This window comes from Taudactylus pleione, unplaced genomic scaffold (genome assembly GCF_031769625.1).
Source record: "Taudactylus pleione unplaced genomic scaffold, aTauple2 ptg000120l, whole genome shotgun sequence".
Classification (NCBI taxonomy): domain Eukaryota; kingdom Metazoa; phylum Chordata; class Amphibia; order Anura; family Myobatrachidae; genus Taudactylus; species Taudactylus pleione.
Genome location: NW_028284522.1, coordinates 11,185,783 through 11,203,630, shown reverse-complemented (window position 1 = coordinate 11,203,630; position 17,848 = coordinate 11,185,783). Strand labels below are relative to the sequence as shown.

Sequence of the window (17,848 nt, the reverse complement as noted above, 5' to 3'; positions counted from 1 at the left end):
ACATCCTTACAGCAATACATGAGAAAATCCTGGCTCAAGCCACCCAGGTTTATTCACACTTCCCAAGTCTGCTCTTCAGCCTCCCATGCCTGTTCCAGCCCAAACCAACCCTCAGGTGTGACACTGTTATAAATATTGGCTTTTCCCTTCAATCAAATTATAATATTGAGTTCCTAAGATGCGACAACTTTGGCAACTTCACAGATTAAAAGAGAGAATCTCTTTGATTTATCAACTCAGCATAAGATGACCATTTATATGTACTCTGTGTGGTTTAGAATTGTTTATCTGCCTACTGTAAAGTGAAACTTACAGATGGCCACTGTATGTGAATATTTTGTGAACTTTCTTAGAGCACTGTAAAGCCGGGTAGACGCTAGACGATGTCTAGTGTATAGCGACCTTCTATGCGACGGGACCTGACAGGGTGTCGGCATCGGCAAGTGCATACACTCTTGCCGATGCCGGTAGCGATAGAAAAACGGAGGGGGCCATGCTATATTCAGCAGCATGGCCCCTGCTGACGATATCACCCATCGGACCTACATGTAGGTCCAACGGACAAAGTCACTGATGACACACGGGAGTACGCATCATCAGTGACGTCCGTACACACTGGACGACTTAACAAAATTGTCGTAATGATTGGTCATTGTCGGCAAATTTGTTTACACTCTCGTCTAGTGTGTACCTGGCTTAATTTATATAACTGAAGAACTCACTAATGTTTATGGATTTTTCAGTTAGGCTAGTTTTAAACTACTGTTTAAAAAAGAAAATTTTTGGGCGATATGAGGATGGACAGGAATGCACAGCTCATCAAATGTAACCATTATCCGGTTAAATTACTTTACAACTATTGCATCGGTTATCATGGTTTTTATTTCCTTACTAGCCACCCACCCTCTTTTATTTCCTTTTTCTCCTATTGGGGCTGCTTCTGAGCAAATAAAAAAAGAAAGCAGCTTTGTATCTGGAACAAACCATGTTGCAAATACATTTAGACATCCGAATACTTGCATAAGTTTGAGGAACGATAAGCACCCTGTTTGTTAAGGAATTTTGCTAGTTTCATTATAGGGTTAAGGGAAGAGAGGGGGCATAGCTGGGAGGTTGTCAATCAAATTGATAGCCTATAGCAGATAGTAAGGGGCAAGGCCTCTACTAGTCTCATAAATAACCTGGTTGAAGAGCTATCTTCCTCTTTCCAGTTTTCAACCAGGCTGGCTGAGTACCTCAGTGTTTTGTTACTTCATTACACTATCCTTTCTGTCTTTCATTGCCATAATCTGCTCTCCCTGCTGTCCCCTTTCCACCGCCCCCATCGCTCTTAGTGCATCCCCAGCCTGTTCTCCCAAACCCAGCTCCGGCGCTTCCCAGCTTCAGTATGCTCCGGCCCTGCCATTCAGCCCCCCACCACGCCGCTTAATGGAGGCAGCTAGACCCCTCACCTCCACAGCTGCAACTTCCTCCAGGTGTGGCTCACAATCCGCAATGCAGTGCCTTTGCCCACAGGCAGCGCGCACGCCGGGGGCCCTGGCACCAGTGCTCCTTCATCTTCCCCCTCACTACCTGGGTCTCTGGGGCTACAGGGGGCAGTCTGGCACCCTCCGCCAGGTCAACCTGCTCCTGCTGGCCCAGGCCTTCTAGCATTCAATGCTGATAGCTAGCCCTGCCCACTCAAATGTGCCCTTAATCAGCTAACCCCATATAAGAAGGGTTGGGTATGAAATCCTGGTGGCTGAATAACCGCCGGGTGAAATGCTGATGCCGGAAGCCCGAACAAGCAGAATATTGACAGCTAAGGTAAATACCCTATCCGTACCCTTCTCCCTCCCCAACTGTCCTTTAGGGGTGCCTATCCCTAAACTCCCGGGGTGGTGCCTATCCCTAATTCCACCCGGGGATGCCTAAACTTAACCCTCCCTTCCCTCACCCTAAACCTCCCGGGGGGGTGCCCTACCCTAACCCTCCATTCCCATAACCCAATCCTAACCTGCCCCGGGGGGTGCCTAACCCGAAGTCTCCCCAGGGGTGCCTAAACCTAACCCTCCCCCCCACGGCTAACGATAACCCTTACCTTTGTTTGGGAAGCAGTCTATCGGGATTCCATCATTGAGCAAAGATAGGCGTCGGGATTTAGACACCTATCTTTAGACCTAGGTCGGGATTTCAATGCTGGGATTCCGGGCATCGGTATTCTGACTACATCCCATACCAGGCTGCAATTGCCTGCTGTTACACCGCCCGCCCCCACAGCTTCAGGAGCAGGGGGAGCTACCTGTCACTGACCTAAATTCACCATTATTAGTTAGCCCCAGTGGCCCACATAGCGCAGTTTCTCCTGGGCAATCTGAGCTTTCTAGGGCCCACAGCACACCTCTTGTGCCACAATATCCAGCTTCCCCTGCACCTACGGGTAGTTTTATTAAGTCCATCGATACAGGAGTTGGCGGCGTTGTGCTGGACATGCGCACGTAGTAGATTCCCAGCCCTGCCACACTATTTAATTCTGGTTGGTCCCCATATTTCCCAAATGCAGCGTAGCAACAGCCCCTCCCCCTTTTATTTGCTCCCCCCTTTAGAGCTGCCTACCCTATTTTACAACAGGCCTGAATGCAATACATCATGGCTCCAGGTTTTCCCGTCCAAGACCCTTTTTCGCAGGGTGCAGCGGGTTTTCACCAGAATTACCAGCTTCCCTTGACAGGGCCCCCTCCACATTCAGAATCTTTCCTGAAGCCCCAATGTTGCCACCAGCACCACCCCCCTCCTCTGCCCCCACATCCTGCTGGCCCCGCTATCACTGCTCCACTGCTGGTGCCTCGACCTAGTCCGCCAGCTGTACCTACACCTCACCACCTCACATGTTGTCATTTCAAGTCCCCAGGTTTCTATGTCTGAGTCTTCCAGGGTCACACAGGAGTTTTTGTTGGCAGTCCAGATTGATCCGACGGCGAGTCAAGTCATGGTGGGTGCACCGCGCATCGAGGGACAAGAAGTAAGCACGCAGTCGGTCGTGGCCAGGCCATCCTCTACAGGATCTGGTGAGCATATAGTTCCCCCCTTGTGCAGCACTTTCCTCCTTTCATCCGATGATTCCAGCAGTTCTTCCAGCTCCACCAATAGGCCACACAAGTTCATGAAGTATTTGGCGCAGAAGCTTAAGGGGAAGCGATAGAGTCCAAAGAGATCCAGTACAGTATCAGAAACTAAGGTCCCGGACACAGCAGGGGATATGGAACACAGTGATACTTAGGGGGTTGAGATAAAAAATTAGAGAATGGATTAGGAGGGCCAAGTTTGTGGATATGTTCGCCATTACGGCTGATGCTAAAAAGGCTTTAGACCAGGCGAAGGCCTCCGGGATAACTGCAGGCTAACTAACTGCATGATGTATTTTCAGCAAGTTACCTAGAGACATGGCCAAGGGAGTACATGAACGTTCTGAAGTACATGCAGTTGGTTCACGGCATGTATAAATCGGTGAAGGGTAATGCTTGGCGTCAGTATGACAAGACTTTCAGGAAGAATCAGGAGGGTCAGGCAATATTTCAATTTGACTTCAAGGATGTTGAAGTCTGGCAAGAGGTCAAACAGCAGCCCAAGGTGCCCTTTGATTCCGCTGTGGCTCGGAAACAGCCCTTTCCGGCCCATACCGGCACCACTGGTGCAGTTGCGGTAAGTGCTATGCGTTTATCAATGCTCAATGCAGTGAAGGATCAGGATGTAGGTACATGCATATCTGCATGCTATGCGGTGGCACCGGAGCGGGTCGGGGGGAACACTGACATGAACAACAATTTCATTTGGTTGAGTTTCCAAAGTGGTTAGGTCGCTATCCTCTCAGGGAGGAAGCACCCTTTTTGTTGAATGACTTAAGTTCGGTTTTCATTTACCCTTAACCCGTGATATCTGCGTTATATCCAAGCTGAATCTGAAGTCAGTTCAGGATCACCCTGAGGTCGTTAGGAGTAAGCTAGTGACGGAAGTTAGATTGGGGCCCATTTGCGGCCTTTTATCGTCTCACCCTATGAAGGAGTTATGCATTTTGCCTTTGGGGGTTGTACCTAAGAAGAATCTGGGCAAGTTCCGTGGGATCCAACATCTTTCTTACCCGGAAGGGGGTTTGTTCAATGACGCGTTAGATCCGGCAGATTGCCGAGTGGTTTACCAATCATTCGAGCAAGCCCTGGAGATAGTGCAAGGTTTTAGGAGACAAGCATTGCTGGCAAAGGTGGATATTGAATCCACTTTCCTATTACTGCCCCTTCACTCCAAATCTTTCAAATAAGGAATGCAAATATATGGGTTTTAGGGTTGCAGAAGGTTATTACATAGACAAATGCCTACCAATGGGATGTTCTATTTCGCATTCTTTTTTGAGTACTTCAGCTCATTTTTGCAATGGTGCATGCAATCAGGTACAGGTCAGGGGGGGAGGGTGCCCATTACCTAGATGATTTTTTATTAGTAGGGCCAGCCGGCACTTTGGTTTGCGGGGATTTGCTCTTTTCTCTACAAATACTTTTCACAATTCTGACGTGATTGATTTTTGCAGGTTTTCCCGGTAATGCTAAATGTTGGGTGTGGTTCTTGGGGCACTCATACATTTACTAGGTTAACAAGCATCCTTTATCATTTCAGGCACCTTAATTGTTAGGTAGTAACAGGATTCGGTGGTTTGGGTTTAGGGGCATGCAGTGGTCTGGCCTTTTGGATGCCCTATGGGCGGCAGAAGCAAGATTTGGGGCCCGCAACTAGTTAGTCATACATTTAGGGGTCAATGATCTGGGCACTTGCAAAGGCATTGAGCTTATTTTTATAATTGCTATTAGATGGGACTTGCAAATAACCTCTGAGAAATGGCCAGAAATAGTGCCTAGGAGGTTTTGGAGAGGCTCACAAGGTGGCGCAGCTTTAGACCGGGTACGTAGGAAAGTCAAAGCTGCGATTTCCAGGCTGGCGACCAACATGGGAGGACGAGTTACCTCGATTGTGCTACGATGAAGAGAGCTTTTATAGGCCCGATGGGCTACACCTCAAGGGTACAGGCCTGGAATAGTTTATTAGAGACCTTTGTGGATTTCTTTAAAATGCAAGCAGTTCCAGATGGGTGGTGGGCTTTGGGGGGGAAGCAGTGCTCCTAGGCGGCCTATTATGGCGTAGGAGTTCCTGGGTAGCATTTTCCTTTTGATAGCGGCAAGTTGGTCATCTACCTTAGGAGGGGACCTGGCCTTCATCCTAGGGAGGGGTCAAGGGTGTGCCAATTAAGGGGGCATGGTACTGCCTCAGGCCAGTTTACATTTGGCAGGGATCTGCCTCTTCTTATTTAGTCAAATACAATTGTTGGCTGTGGCCAAGGAGTACTACTGTCTTACTACAACCAATCCTCAAATCACAATTTCAATCTGATCAAATACATTTTGGCTATGTCATCTTTCAATTCCACATAAGTGAAAAGATTTGTATTCAGGTTCGCACTACAGGGTTTTGTGTAGTACCTCTAGCTGCTCTACACCGGGAAGGTGTCCCAACCTTCCTTAGTATTTATAGGGAATGGGGTGTAGTGTCAGCGCTCTGAGGTCCTATTCTATCACTTCAAAGTCGTGATTTACAGACTATGTGGATGGTGTGTGTGGTTGAATTGATGGTCTCATGTTATTTGGATATGTGGATAATGTATCTCAAATCCTGGTGTGATCCACCTGAAATAAACTGTAGGATGGGTGTTCTTACAGAAACAGTCTCAGCAATCAGTCACTGGTTTACAAAACTTTGGGCAGTTAGGTTCATCTGTGTCTCAACAAATGGGTTATATTGGGTGGTGTTCAAGAAAGTCACTGGTAAGTAGTAATGTAGTGTGGAAAAAACATCTCCCCTCTACAAATGGTATCTGTATCGGTATGCTGCCACTCCACCTCAGAATTCACACAAAACAAACCAGAGTATCAGGTACTGGTGGACACTAATATGCTGAAAAGTGGGTAAGCTGTATTGACTTACCCAGGTCTCGACGCTGTCCTGCTGGTTCACCAGACGTGCTCTTTTTGCATGGTTTTTGCGTGTGGGTTAGAGGGGGCAGAGGACACTGTGGTCCAATTAAACCTAGGCAAAGTACACTATGTACATGGAGAGGGTAAAAGGTATAATTTATTCCTCTGCCCACATGCCTTTGCAAGGCTCAATATGGTCGCAGAGGGTATCAAAACAAAGGGGTATACATTTTAAACTTGTAAAACAGACATCACAGTGAGGTTAAAAAAGATGGATTAATTCTAAGAATAAAGTATCAAAGTGATAAAGTACAAAGTCATATTCCCAGTGTCTCCCAACGCATTTCATCCCATGTAGGGACTTTTTCAAGGGTAGGTGAAGTGGTGACCAAAGTCCTGGGGTTTAAATACCTTGTGTATTAGTGTCCATTAAGTCCGGGTCCCGTTACTTCCGGTTTTGCTGTCCGTCTGAGCGCTCTGCATCATCCGCTAGAACATGGTCCGCATAAGTGTCCGAGTTATTTCTAGTTATTAGTTAAGTCACGTAGCAAAATGTAAGAATAAAACAGTCGGGGACTTAATTATTTTTGCATGCAGGGTAAGTACTGGCTGCTTTTGTGTGTAGCCCACGAATGCTAAATAGCTTTAATTTTACCCTGCAATTTAGATTTGAGCTTGAACACACCCCTCTCTAATCTAAATATCTCTGAACAATGTATATTGTTCAGAGAGAACAACATGGTTGTTCCAAAGTGCAAAGGTACTTGCTATTTTTTGCTTTACTCCCAAATTAGAATCAGACCCATTATCTCTTAAGGGTTGTCGTGTTCTTGTGACACCTGCCATTTTGCAGAACCTAAACCTATGGGTTACTTTACTAAGCAGCGTTTTTCAAAGTCGGTTTCAGCCTCTGAATTTAAAAGGGGCAATAATATTTAATACAAAACTTGCCAATATTTGTATTTAATGGCCCATTTAAATCCAGCCGTTGAAGCTGATTAGGAACCATAAAATGCTAAAGTTGATTTTCTCATTTGAACGTATGAATATAGCTGCTATATATATATATAGCCTCTTTACTTTGCTATAATTCCAATGATGTTTAAAATATGAAACAAGATGATAAACAGACACATGAGCACCATGGAAAGCATATGGACACTCCCAAATGGCTAAGGGCTCTATTTACTACAATCCGCATATTGAATGCAGATTGTAGTGTGATATTACCGAGTGAATTCGCTTTGCAAATTCAGGCAATATCACAGGGATTTACTACAAATCCCTTACAGGGACAGAGCTTGCGATAAGGCTCTATCCCTGCAAATCCCCTTTGGAGCTTTATCACGGTATTTTCGCATGCGCTGAGAGGTCGCCGCTGATACCCCCCAGGCGCTAAGCCCCGCCCCCAAGATCACGGACCCCCCCGCGACCCCACCTCCCCCCGTGACCCCCCTCTCCCTTAATTACACTTACCTGCATGTTCCGGTCCTCCGGTGATGTTCTCCATTCCTCCGGTCAGGTGATCTCCCATACTGCACTGGGGCCCAATCACCTGATGACCGGGCAGCAGTGCACTATGGGAGACCAGCTGACCGGAGGGGAGTCATCACTGGAGGCCCGATCACCGGTCCCTGGAGTCAGGTAAGTAAATTTTTTTTTTTTACTATTTTTTTTTTCTTTTTTTTACAGTAATCAGCTTGCGGTCTGTTTAGACCACACAGCTGATTACTGGGACCGACTTTCCTGGCTCTGCTCTCTCCGTTAGAGCAGGGCAGGAGGCCGGTAACTGGGGGAGACCCTGGATAACGCCACCTCCAGGTGGCATTATTATCACAGGGCTTTCCACGATATTTTTTCACATTTTATTTTTAGTAACTCTGGTCGGATCACATTTCCCATTACAATTATGGGAAATGCGATCTGCTTTACTAAAAATAAGTTATACTTAGGGGTTGGAGTAGAATTTTACGAATTTTACTCCAATTGCCCTGTAATAACTATAGGTGATACGAAAATAATGTGAAAAGGGTGTGAAAACACCCTTTTTCACTTTATTTGAGTCAAAATAATGTTAATAAATAGAGCCCCAAGTGTTAAATCATGTGCATATTAGCATGGCCGGACTGGCCTCTGGCAATTATAGCAAATGCCAGAAGGGCCGATGGCCTGAGGGGCTCTGCCTCCTGTCACTCTGCTTGACCGGCATGTTTAAATTGGGCTTGCCATGAGGCCACACCACCATGACTCACGGTACACCCCTGTGCCATTGGCCATGCCCCAGTGACACGTAGCCACCACCCCTAACTCCCGTTCCCCTATTATATTGCCATTGATCATATATCTATATCTTTCTCTAACATCAGTATTATATGTATATAATAAGCAAGAAAGTATGTGTGTTTGTGTGTGTCTGTTTGTCCTTTCGGTACAGCCAGAGTTTTCTACCTAGTTCCACCAAATTTGGCATGGTGGTTTACTTTGATCAGGATTAGGTTTTTGACCATGTTTGCAGTTTGTCAGGGTTATGGAGATCTACATGGTGCCCACCAAGCAGGCCGTGGAATCTCTGATTTGAAATTCTTGTTTAAACAAGTTCGCTCAGGATGTCTTCCAGTGCCTAAAACTGCACTAATCTGAAGGCACAGGCTGAGATGTACCAGTGGGAGGCAGGCAGAGCTCCAATGTGAGTCGGAGGATCAACTGTAATACTGCACCTGCACTTACAGTTACTAATTTCCATTACCAGTACCGGTACATTTTTATATGCCATGGTCTTGGCAATGATTTCTGTTCTGCAGTGATTTCTGAAACCACAGTCATTTGGGAAGCTATACTGATTTCTGCCCTGTAAGTCACTCTGCTCCTGTTATACCTCATTCCAAACAGTCAGAGAATACGCCTTCCTGCATTATCATTTACTCCTAAATTGTATAGTTATCCAGGTGTGAATGACTTCTGTGTTCCTTGTCAAAGCTTTCCCTCTTTAGTATACCACATTCAAACTAAGGCCACCATTTATCAATGAAGGTAAACACCAGCGCAATGTTTAATTTAGTATCACTGTAATACAAATGAAAAATCCTCTAGTATTTACCAATACTTTCCCCTCCGGTGAGGTTCAGCAAAGTCCTCCTCCTCTGCTTAGCGCTACCAGTGACAGGAGTCTTGTGAAATGTGCATGCGCAACGGTCCATCTGCCAGGGGCGTCTTAAGAGAGGAGGGGGCCCGTGTGCACTCCCCGTGCGAGGCCCCCTCCTCTCTCCCCGGTGGCCGGCAGCTGACTGATGCAGCTGGCCAGCCAACAGTACATTAGTAGACTCCGGGCACTAGAGTGTGCCCGGAGTCTACTGCGTATGCGCAGAACGCCGGGAAAATGGCCGTGGTGGCTATTTTCTGGTGTTCTTAGCAGCACTGACACCCGCCGCAGGACCACGGACAGGTACGTTTAAAATAATATGGGTGCAGGGTGTGCGGTGCGGGGCCACCCTGGACCCTGGGCTCGTGTGCCTCGCACACGCTGCACCCATTATAGATACATCACTGCTATCTGCGCATGTGCATGACACGGGGACCTGGCAGTGCCTGGAAGGCTTTGCTGAAGCTGGAAAGGCAGCGCCGGGTCTCTATTGCCAGCAAAGGGGACCACATCGCTCTCGCCATCTGAAAGATGGTGAGAGCAAAGCTGTGACAAACAGCGGTAATCTTAGATTACCGCTGTTTGTTAAATCCAGAAAGGATGGCATAATACCTTTAGCGAGCACTAAAGGGGTTATGCTTCGTTGATAAATGGGGGCCTAAGTTTAGTTCTTTTCACATTTCAGCCTTCAGAAGGATAGATAGGTCCTGTTCAAGGTTAAAACCATGTTATCAAATAGTGGGGTCCTTTTTAGCATCAATGGATTGGGGTTATAGGTGAGGACAATGTAACAAATGAAGTCTGCGGATGGACTTCAAGGTCCATTCTGCAACCTGGGCAGCACCGGCTATCCTAGCTAGGGTAGTTAAAATATAGAAATACAATTTATTGGTGAATATAAGTGATGTTAACAACATCATGTAATTCAATAGAATGATAATTGAACAAGTTAATACTCAGCTTTTGAATGTGAAAATATTTAAATATGTCCTTCATATGTGCAATTCATCTGAGGGGATCTGTCATCACTACCTTTGTCAGAATCAATGGTTAATGGTCACAGGAATACTAAATGCAGACACATATCGCATGGCTTTCTGCCTTAGTCGAATTCCAATTTAACACATGTGTAATACCCTGCTATGCGAGGTATTACGTCTGACATTGTGCAGACCACAACTCTCAGCAGTCTCTGCAGCTGCTGAAGAGGTCAGGAGCTTGTCACATGACCAGTGGTAAGGTCAGTGACAGTTACAGGGGAAGGACAGTTGGTTGGAGCTGAGCTGAGATCATGGACCTGGAGAGTGATGCTGTGAGGAGGCAGATGGAGGACGGCCCACAGGGGCTGATACAGAGACGTTAGGCCGGCCTCCCCTTCATTGTGCTACAGAATCAGCAGACAGCCCCTGAGGCAGCACCGGGAGTGACTGCAGGAAATCACATCTAAATACCAAAACCTTATTTCACCACATGACTCTGGCAGGCACAATTAATGACTAAGCATTGAAATTACAGGTTAATATACCAGGATATAAGACAGAAATGAATTACAAGAAAATACATATATATATATGCATATATATAACTAAGAGAGTGCAGACCACCAAGTATTGCTCTTCAGGATATTGTTTCAAGGAGATAGACTTTTACATGAGATATAGAACTCAGGTGCAGCAGCTGTTCTGGTACTTACAGCAAAGTACAGACTGACTTACTATGTATCCACAGTGATCTCTATTGTTCATGTTAATATAGCTATGCTTAGGACTGTATGTATGGTAATAGCTTGTAGATATTAACCTACTGTCTACTACCAATTTGGTAAGGGTGGAGCATGAGTTAGTGCAATCACCATTAAGGGTATTACCAATAAGGAAGAGTAAAGGTGGTGAACAATACTGAATGTTATTAAACACTGAATTATATGTTTTAACCTTGATTTTGTTAGGGATTTTGATGCTGGTAGTTTCCAAAGCAGTCCAGTATCAGTAGTAGGCCATACTTTTATACTAAAGCTGCATACACACACAACGATTTTGTTACCAACGATTTTCTGAACGATTTTATGAACGATTATCTGTCAGATTTTTTAAAGTGTAATCAACAATTTTTTTGAACTTCAAACGATTTTTTGCTTATTCCCTTGATGAAAATTGTTGAGTTGGTCAGTCTGACAGAACTACAAACAAGCGTGAATGTGCATGAACGAAAATCGTTCATCGTTTTAACTTAGAAAGTGAATTATTTTTTCAACGATAATCGTTCGAAAAATTGTTGTGTGTGTATGCACCTTAAGTGTTGGATAAATATATTTTAGAGTGTAATGTATTATTGCTAGTTATATGCATGGGAAGATCCAGAACTGTCAAAGAGTTCCAGCTAAATAAAGTGAGCATTATTATATTTACTGTCAATTGTTGTGTTGGGATTGGTGACCAGCTGCCTCTCTGCTGTGACGTGGGAAGGAAGAAGCAGCAGGAATCACTGGAATGGTGTGAAATCCAATACTAAAGATCTTCAATCACCTTACTGGTGTCACACATGGACAACCCCTTCATATATGCTATCATTTCTGCTAACAAATCCTACTAATTTCATCTTATTCTAACTGGTATTTGGCCCATAATTCTTAGTCTGGTCACTCTATTACAGACAATATCATTACTTATCTTCAAGGTCTGTTTGCCATTCTGTGTTTGAAAAATGACAGGAGCTGATTGGTTGGTATTTTATCTCTCTCCAAGCTTTGATAAATAACCCCTAGGTTAAGTCTGTGTACAAACTCCTTCTCAGGGCCTCAGGTACTAAAACTGCAGGGCATGCAGATATCATTTTTAACCATTTTAACCCTCTGGTGACACCCAGTTATGCCTCTGCAGTGACAAGGGAAGATGTGACTGAAATGCGACTCTCTGCATTGTTCATACCTAGGCACAGGATTGGTTATGTGAGCAGTCCAGAAAGACGCATGATACACGTATGTATATGGAGTATGGAAACATTTCCCATTGTTTTTCTACGTGAAGCAAGTGTCTTATATACAGTAACAACTGTACTGACCTATGAAAAGAACACAAAGGGCCTGATTCAGAGTTGGGAATAGAGAGAGAGAGATAACACTTAACTGTGTACCTGGGCAAACCATGTTGCAATGCAAGGGGTGTAAATACATAATTTTTTTTTGCATGTGGGGTAAATACTGGCTGCTTTTACATGTAGCCCACAAATACTGCATCGCTTTATTATTACTCTACAATTTAGATGTCAGTTTGGACACCTCCCTCCCAAATCTAAATCTCTCTGCACATTTTAAATCTGCCCCACCTGCAGTGCAGCATGGTTTCTCCAAAATGATCAGTTGAGAGAGATATCTCTCTCTATATCCAACTCTGAATCAGGCCCAAAGTTTCTATTCTGTTTCATAAGTTAACATTTATTCTTGTAGAAAAAACACATCTGTATTTCATCCCATGCTAATAGCTATTCAGAGAAAATGTTCACGATATAAAATTTCTTCAGATTGTGACTCAATTAACCACTTTAGCTGGAAACTCATTGCTACTGTTGTTAGATACTTGAGCTATAAATGTCTAGACAGAAATGTATAATTTTCCATTAGCTTCACTGTCTGTGACTTTTCTCCTTCTACTTTTTAACGTTCAACAATTAGTTTCTGTTGCTGCAATATGCATTTTCAGCCTTAATATGTCGACCATTGTATATCCTGGCCATTCAAATAGAGGCCTACTGAGGGCAGAATGTAACAGCTCTAAAGAACAAGTTACATTTATTAATTTGAGATAAGATAAAGGTGTGCATAGTACACAATGTTCCCTCACTGCTTTCATAGGTACCTCAGGTCATTTACCCTGTGCTGTTATTGGCATTCTAATGCTCTGGCTGGCTACTAGATATTCTGATACCTTCCACTACAAAATAACTTTACCGAAGCATTGATTCAATACATTACTAAAATTGACTAGCTTCTAACTGGGACTATTTAGGGAATTTAGTGAATTAAGGGGGTCATTCAGACCCACTCGCGAGTGGCAGTACGCTCGCAAGTGGGTCAATGTTCCCCACTGCGCATGAGCACGACCGAGGGAGCTCCGTCGTGCGCATGCGCGAGACCCGGCGAGCGACGGGCTTTCCATCGCTCGGGGTCTCGCACCAAAGGGGGCGTGCTGTCGATGTTGATTGACAGCACGCCCCCTTTGGTGGGCGTGCCTGCCAGACGGAGGCGTTCCCAAGGGAACGCCTACCATCTGAAGCCGGCCCCACTGACATCCCTAGTGATGTCAGTGGGAGTGAGTTTGACTCTGATAGAGCCAAAATCACTCCTGGCCTTGCGGCTGGGAAACCCGACCGCAGGGTTTCCCTCGCAAGTCCGATGTCGCGATGGTCAAGACCATTGCGACCATCTTTTTGCACGCTCGTATATGCTGTGGGTGGTGACCCACAGCTATACGAGCGTCCAGGAGGACGCTCCATTTTAATGGAGGAGGGCCCTGATTCAGAGCGAGCGCTCTGGTCAGAGCGTCCGGCTCTGAATCAGGGCCTAAGTTCTCTCTGGTGGTTACAAACCGATATGATTTTGCCCACCAAACCTACTGGATTTATTATCCAGGGGATTAAAGTTTAAATCGTCTACAATTATAGCGGCTTTAAATGGTTGAAAACCTGCCAGAAAATGTCTCTAGCATGTAAGATTGCTCAAACAGCATGAACATAATAAGAAACCATATTCAACATATGAATTAAAGTGGCAATGAATAACAATTAATAAATATATTTATGGTGTAACAAATATTTAATGAGTTTCTTATTGAAAGCATTTTGATACTAAATAATAATAATAATAATAATAATAATAATAATAATAATAATAATATATTAAATAGACAATATAACTGCATGCAGGTTGAGCAATTTTGCTGGACAGATGTCCCTTTTTTCTGGCAATTTATTTGGTAGGGTTGATTGTGACATGTAAAAGCGTAGCTTAATAATTCCAATTGCATTCATAACATTTAAAAAAATCCAGAAGGCAATTTGCGCTGAGTTATATTTCAAATTTTTACATTAATAAATGTGGTGGTTTGTACAGTAATTTGCCCAAATAAATTGCAGAAAACCAAGGATTTAAGCAAATCACAATCCATTACATTCTTCTCTACATCTTAAGTGTAAAACCAAGAAAGGTTTTTGAGTAGCAGAGAATACGAAGTGAAGGAGGGAAGAATGGAGGGAGGTTTGGAGATATGGATGTTGATAAGATAAAGTAGATTAAATATACGTCTAAAAGTATATTAATTGCATCTACTTGCCTTTCTGTTAGTCATTGAATCAATAAATTAAACTAGTATTTTAGAACTATCATTCACTGAGTCATAATCAAGTAAAATGCATACAAATTTGAATTGTAACTGGAGCTGTTTTATCTATGGCTTCCTACCTCTCCCCTCCGCTCTCTGGGCCTGATTCAGACCCAGTCGCAAGTGCTGAGCGCTCGCAACCAGGTCGATGGTGGCCCAGAGTTTGGGGGCGACCCCACTGACATAAAGAGTGATGTCAGTGGGAGAGATTTCGGCTCTGTGAGAGTCGAAATCTCTCTGGGGCTTGCGGCAACGAGACCCTACCACAAGGGTCTCGTCGCAAGCCCGATGGTCACGATGGTCTTGACCATCATGACCATCTTCCTGGCCGCTCGCTATAGCTACGGGTGGTCACCCACAGCTATACGAGCGGCCAGGAGGCCGTTCTAAAAAAAAAAAAAAGACCTGCCCTGATTCAGAGCGAGTTCTCTGTCAGAGTGACCGGCTCTTACTCAGGGCCTCTGTTCTACTCTCTCATTATATTCTTCTCCCTACTCCCCCATCTCTTTGTCTCTTCCCGTCTGTCTTTCCTTTCCCTGTGTCTCTCTGTCTCTCCCTCACCTCTTCTCAGTTCCATATTGTAACAGCTCCAAAATATATGATAACTTTAAAACAGATTAAAATATGTACAATAAGTTTGTACCCTATAAACATAATAATATTAGTAAATTAGCTTCTCGCTTCGCACTATGCCGATGAATAGTATTGCATGGCACTGCATGCATCAAGTTCATATGACATACTATATGATCTATCCAGCAGGGAAAGGAGCATATAGGCCCTTATATTGTGTAGCGGGAATTAGGTAAATGATGGAGTTCATACAGCAGCATTGAATTATCTATGACAGGGCTGTTCAAACTCTTAAGAGTTTGGGAGATTTTTGGGGGCCGAATATTTGAGTCTTAATATAAGAACACAGCTCCATTCCCCACATGTCTCACCAGCATCATCCCGCCTGTGTCTCTCCAGCTCCAACATCCCTGTATCTCACCAGTGTAACCCATCTTTGCAACACGCCTGCATCTCTACAGTACCATCCCCCTACGTCTCATCAGCATCATGATCACCCTCTATATGTCTATTAATTACATTTTTCAGCCCCAGGCACAGTCACTGAGTCATTGCAAGCACCCTGACCCTTTACCCATATGTATATGTATTGATTCATTGCCTCACCACAGTCACTGCTGACCCCACTTTATATAAAATGTTTAAACCCCAGGCCCAGTCAGTGATAAAGTGCAAACGTCATGACCCAGTTTTAGTTGTGGACAAGACTGCTCACCTCTATCCACTGTCCTTTTCTCTGTGACTCGGGTCCGTGGGTGACAGCAGCATCCCTCCTACTCTGTTGCTCCTCTTCTCCTTGTATGGTCATGTGCTGTAGGATCCACATGCCGCGGGAATGAGACAGACATCATGATGTCACAGTGTATCAAACCAGGCAATCTATAGGAGGTGGAGACTGCAGTATAGGCTGGGCGACGGCCAACTGATTGAAGGCAGCATTGGGTGAGCAGTTTATTACTTTTCTCAGAGGAGTCACATTTGATTGGCATTGGTGCAAGAGTAGGAATTGTCGGTGGAACTTGTTCCCATTCCAAACACAACTGACGGAACGTAGTTGCAAGAAAAAGGGTTTCCTGCACAGGCAGGCCAAGTGGACTATTTGTTGGGGCACTTTTTAATTATTTCAATAAATGAAATTGTATAAGATATGATAGATTAATCATAAAACATCAATTTTAATTGTTACTCATTAAAATATTGGTGCTGCAAGGCACTGAATTACAAAAATGATGATAGACAATAAACATTAAACATACAGTTGTCAAAAAATACAATCCTATCTGAAGAAGTCAAAATTAATTCTTATAGCAGGACAAAGAGGGTGAAAATATTGATGGGCAATAATCATCTCTCATGCATAGAGACAAGAAAATTGCTAGCAGACACAGGTAGAAATTGGTCATTAATCAAAGGTGTAATCACTACAATTATTGGTCTATCTTCCACTTGCAAAAGAAAAAGAAGGGTTTTCTGTGTTCACATATGTAATTATCACACTGACAACCTTTTGCACGGGATCATATAAGATATTCCAAAGAGACTAAACCTTGTCTCAATATATCAGTTCACAAAATTGATTGCATCACATGATTACCAGTTATCCACCATTCAATGTTGTTAAAGTACTCAAAATAACCTTGCATCAGATCAACAATTTACATAGGAGTTTCATGTGACATGCAGGATTTGAATGGCAGGCTGAAAGAAGTAAAGTAAGACACATAAAGCTTCTCTCCACTTCTGCTTTCACTCAGAGTAAGTGCAAGCGGAGTGATGAGAGGGTGGGGAGATCAGTGTCTGTAGAAACAACAGTATGGTGGTGTTTGTTAAGGATCTGTCGGGTGTTATATGAGCTCTCTTACCATACAGGCATTGCAGGACTCAAATGCGCCCCAGATCAGTCCAACTACCATCAAAGGGGATAGAAAGGTACCTGTCCAGTCATGTGATGTCTGCAAACAAAGAATAGTCTGCGCTGTGCTGCATTCGGCCATCCTGTCAGCTGTTAGATGCGTTTCGTATCCACACTTCACAGGTAAGTACAGAGTGTGTAGCGTCTGGGGTGTGTCGTGCAATTGCGGTCACAGGATATCGGTCAGCTGATCGGGTCCTGGATGACGCGCATTTCGCCCAGAGGCTTGTTCACAAAGAGGAGTGCCCAGAAATCAGCAAGCTCAATGCGTCTGTATTTACGGGTCCTGAAGCCCATTAGTCGCTAACCCTTGAACGGCCAATCAATCTAAATACATAATGATTGACAAATGTTTCAACCAATCCTGGTTGAACTACTTTTATAGTTAGCTCAGTGAGGGACAAAACTGCGTTTATCTTTCTCCTAATTGTTATTCAAAACAACCCGGAATGCAAATGTTAATGTAGGTTAGCTACCAAATATTGAACACTAGTGAAGCTTGAATATAGTCATAGCATTCTCAATGCATATCTATTGATACATAGACTAATCATGTCCCTATTCATTAAATTGAAGGGTCCTGGGTCCAATCATAGATTGTCATTCAAACAAACTGTCATTTCAGATCAATTGACAAAAAATCTTGAAAATAATAATAATAAATTCAACAACACTAATATAGTATATGTCTTATATCCAGGAAAATAGTCAGACATTTATTAAAACATGTTAGAATTGCATTAATACTGAAATTAAAAGTTTGAAATTATGGAATAAAATTAAACTTTAACTTGAAATGGGCAGCCTTACTTTATATCTTCAGTTACAACTCTTTCCCAGCATGAAAAAGAGG

At 43.9% G+C, this 17,848-nt stretch overlaps 1 protein-coding gene across 3 annotated transcripts in view; it reads right to left on the bottom strand.

Moving 5' to 3' along the window:
• LOC148524224 (uncharacterized) overlaps positions 1-17,169 on the bottom strand; it is a 182,376-nt gene extending 165,207 nt beyond the window's left edge. For 2 of the 3 annotated variants that reach the window (XR_015878378.1, XR_015878379.1), the window contains exon 1: positions 17,017-17,169. Coding sequence is in view for 1 of the 3 variants with exons in the window: in XM_088472098.1 (XP_088328224.1) it covers positions 16,946-17,077 (132 nt within the window). In the remaining 2 variants the exon portion in view is untranslated. Of the gene's footprint in view, positions 1-16,945 lie in introns of all 3 variants that reach the window. The other variant, XM_088472098.1, reaches the window with a different exon arrangement.
• Between the last annotated feature and the right edge of the window lie 679 nt (positions 17,170-17,848).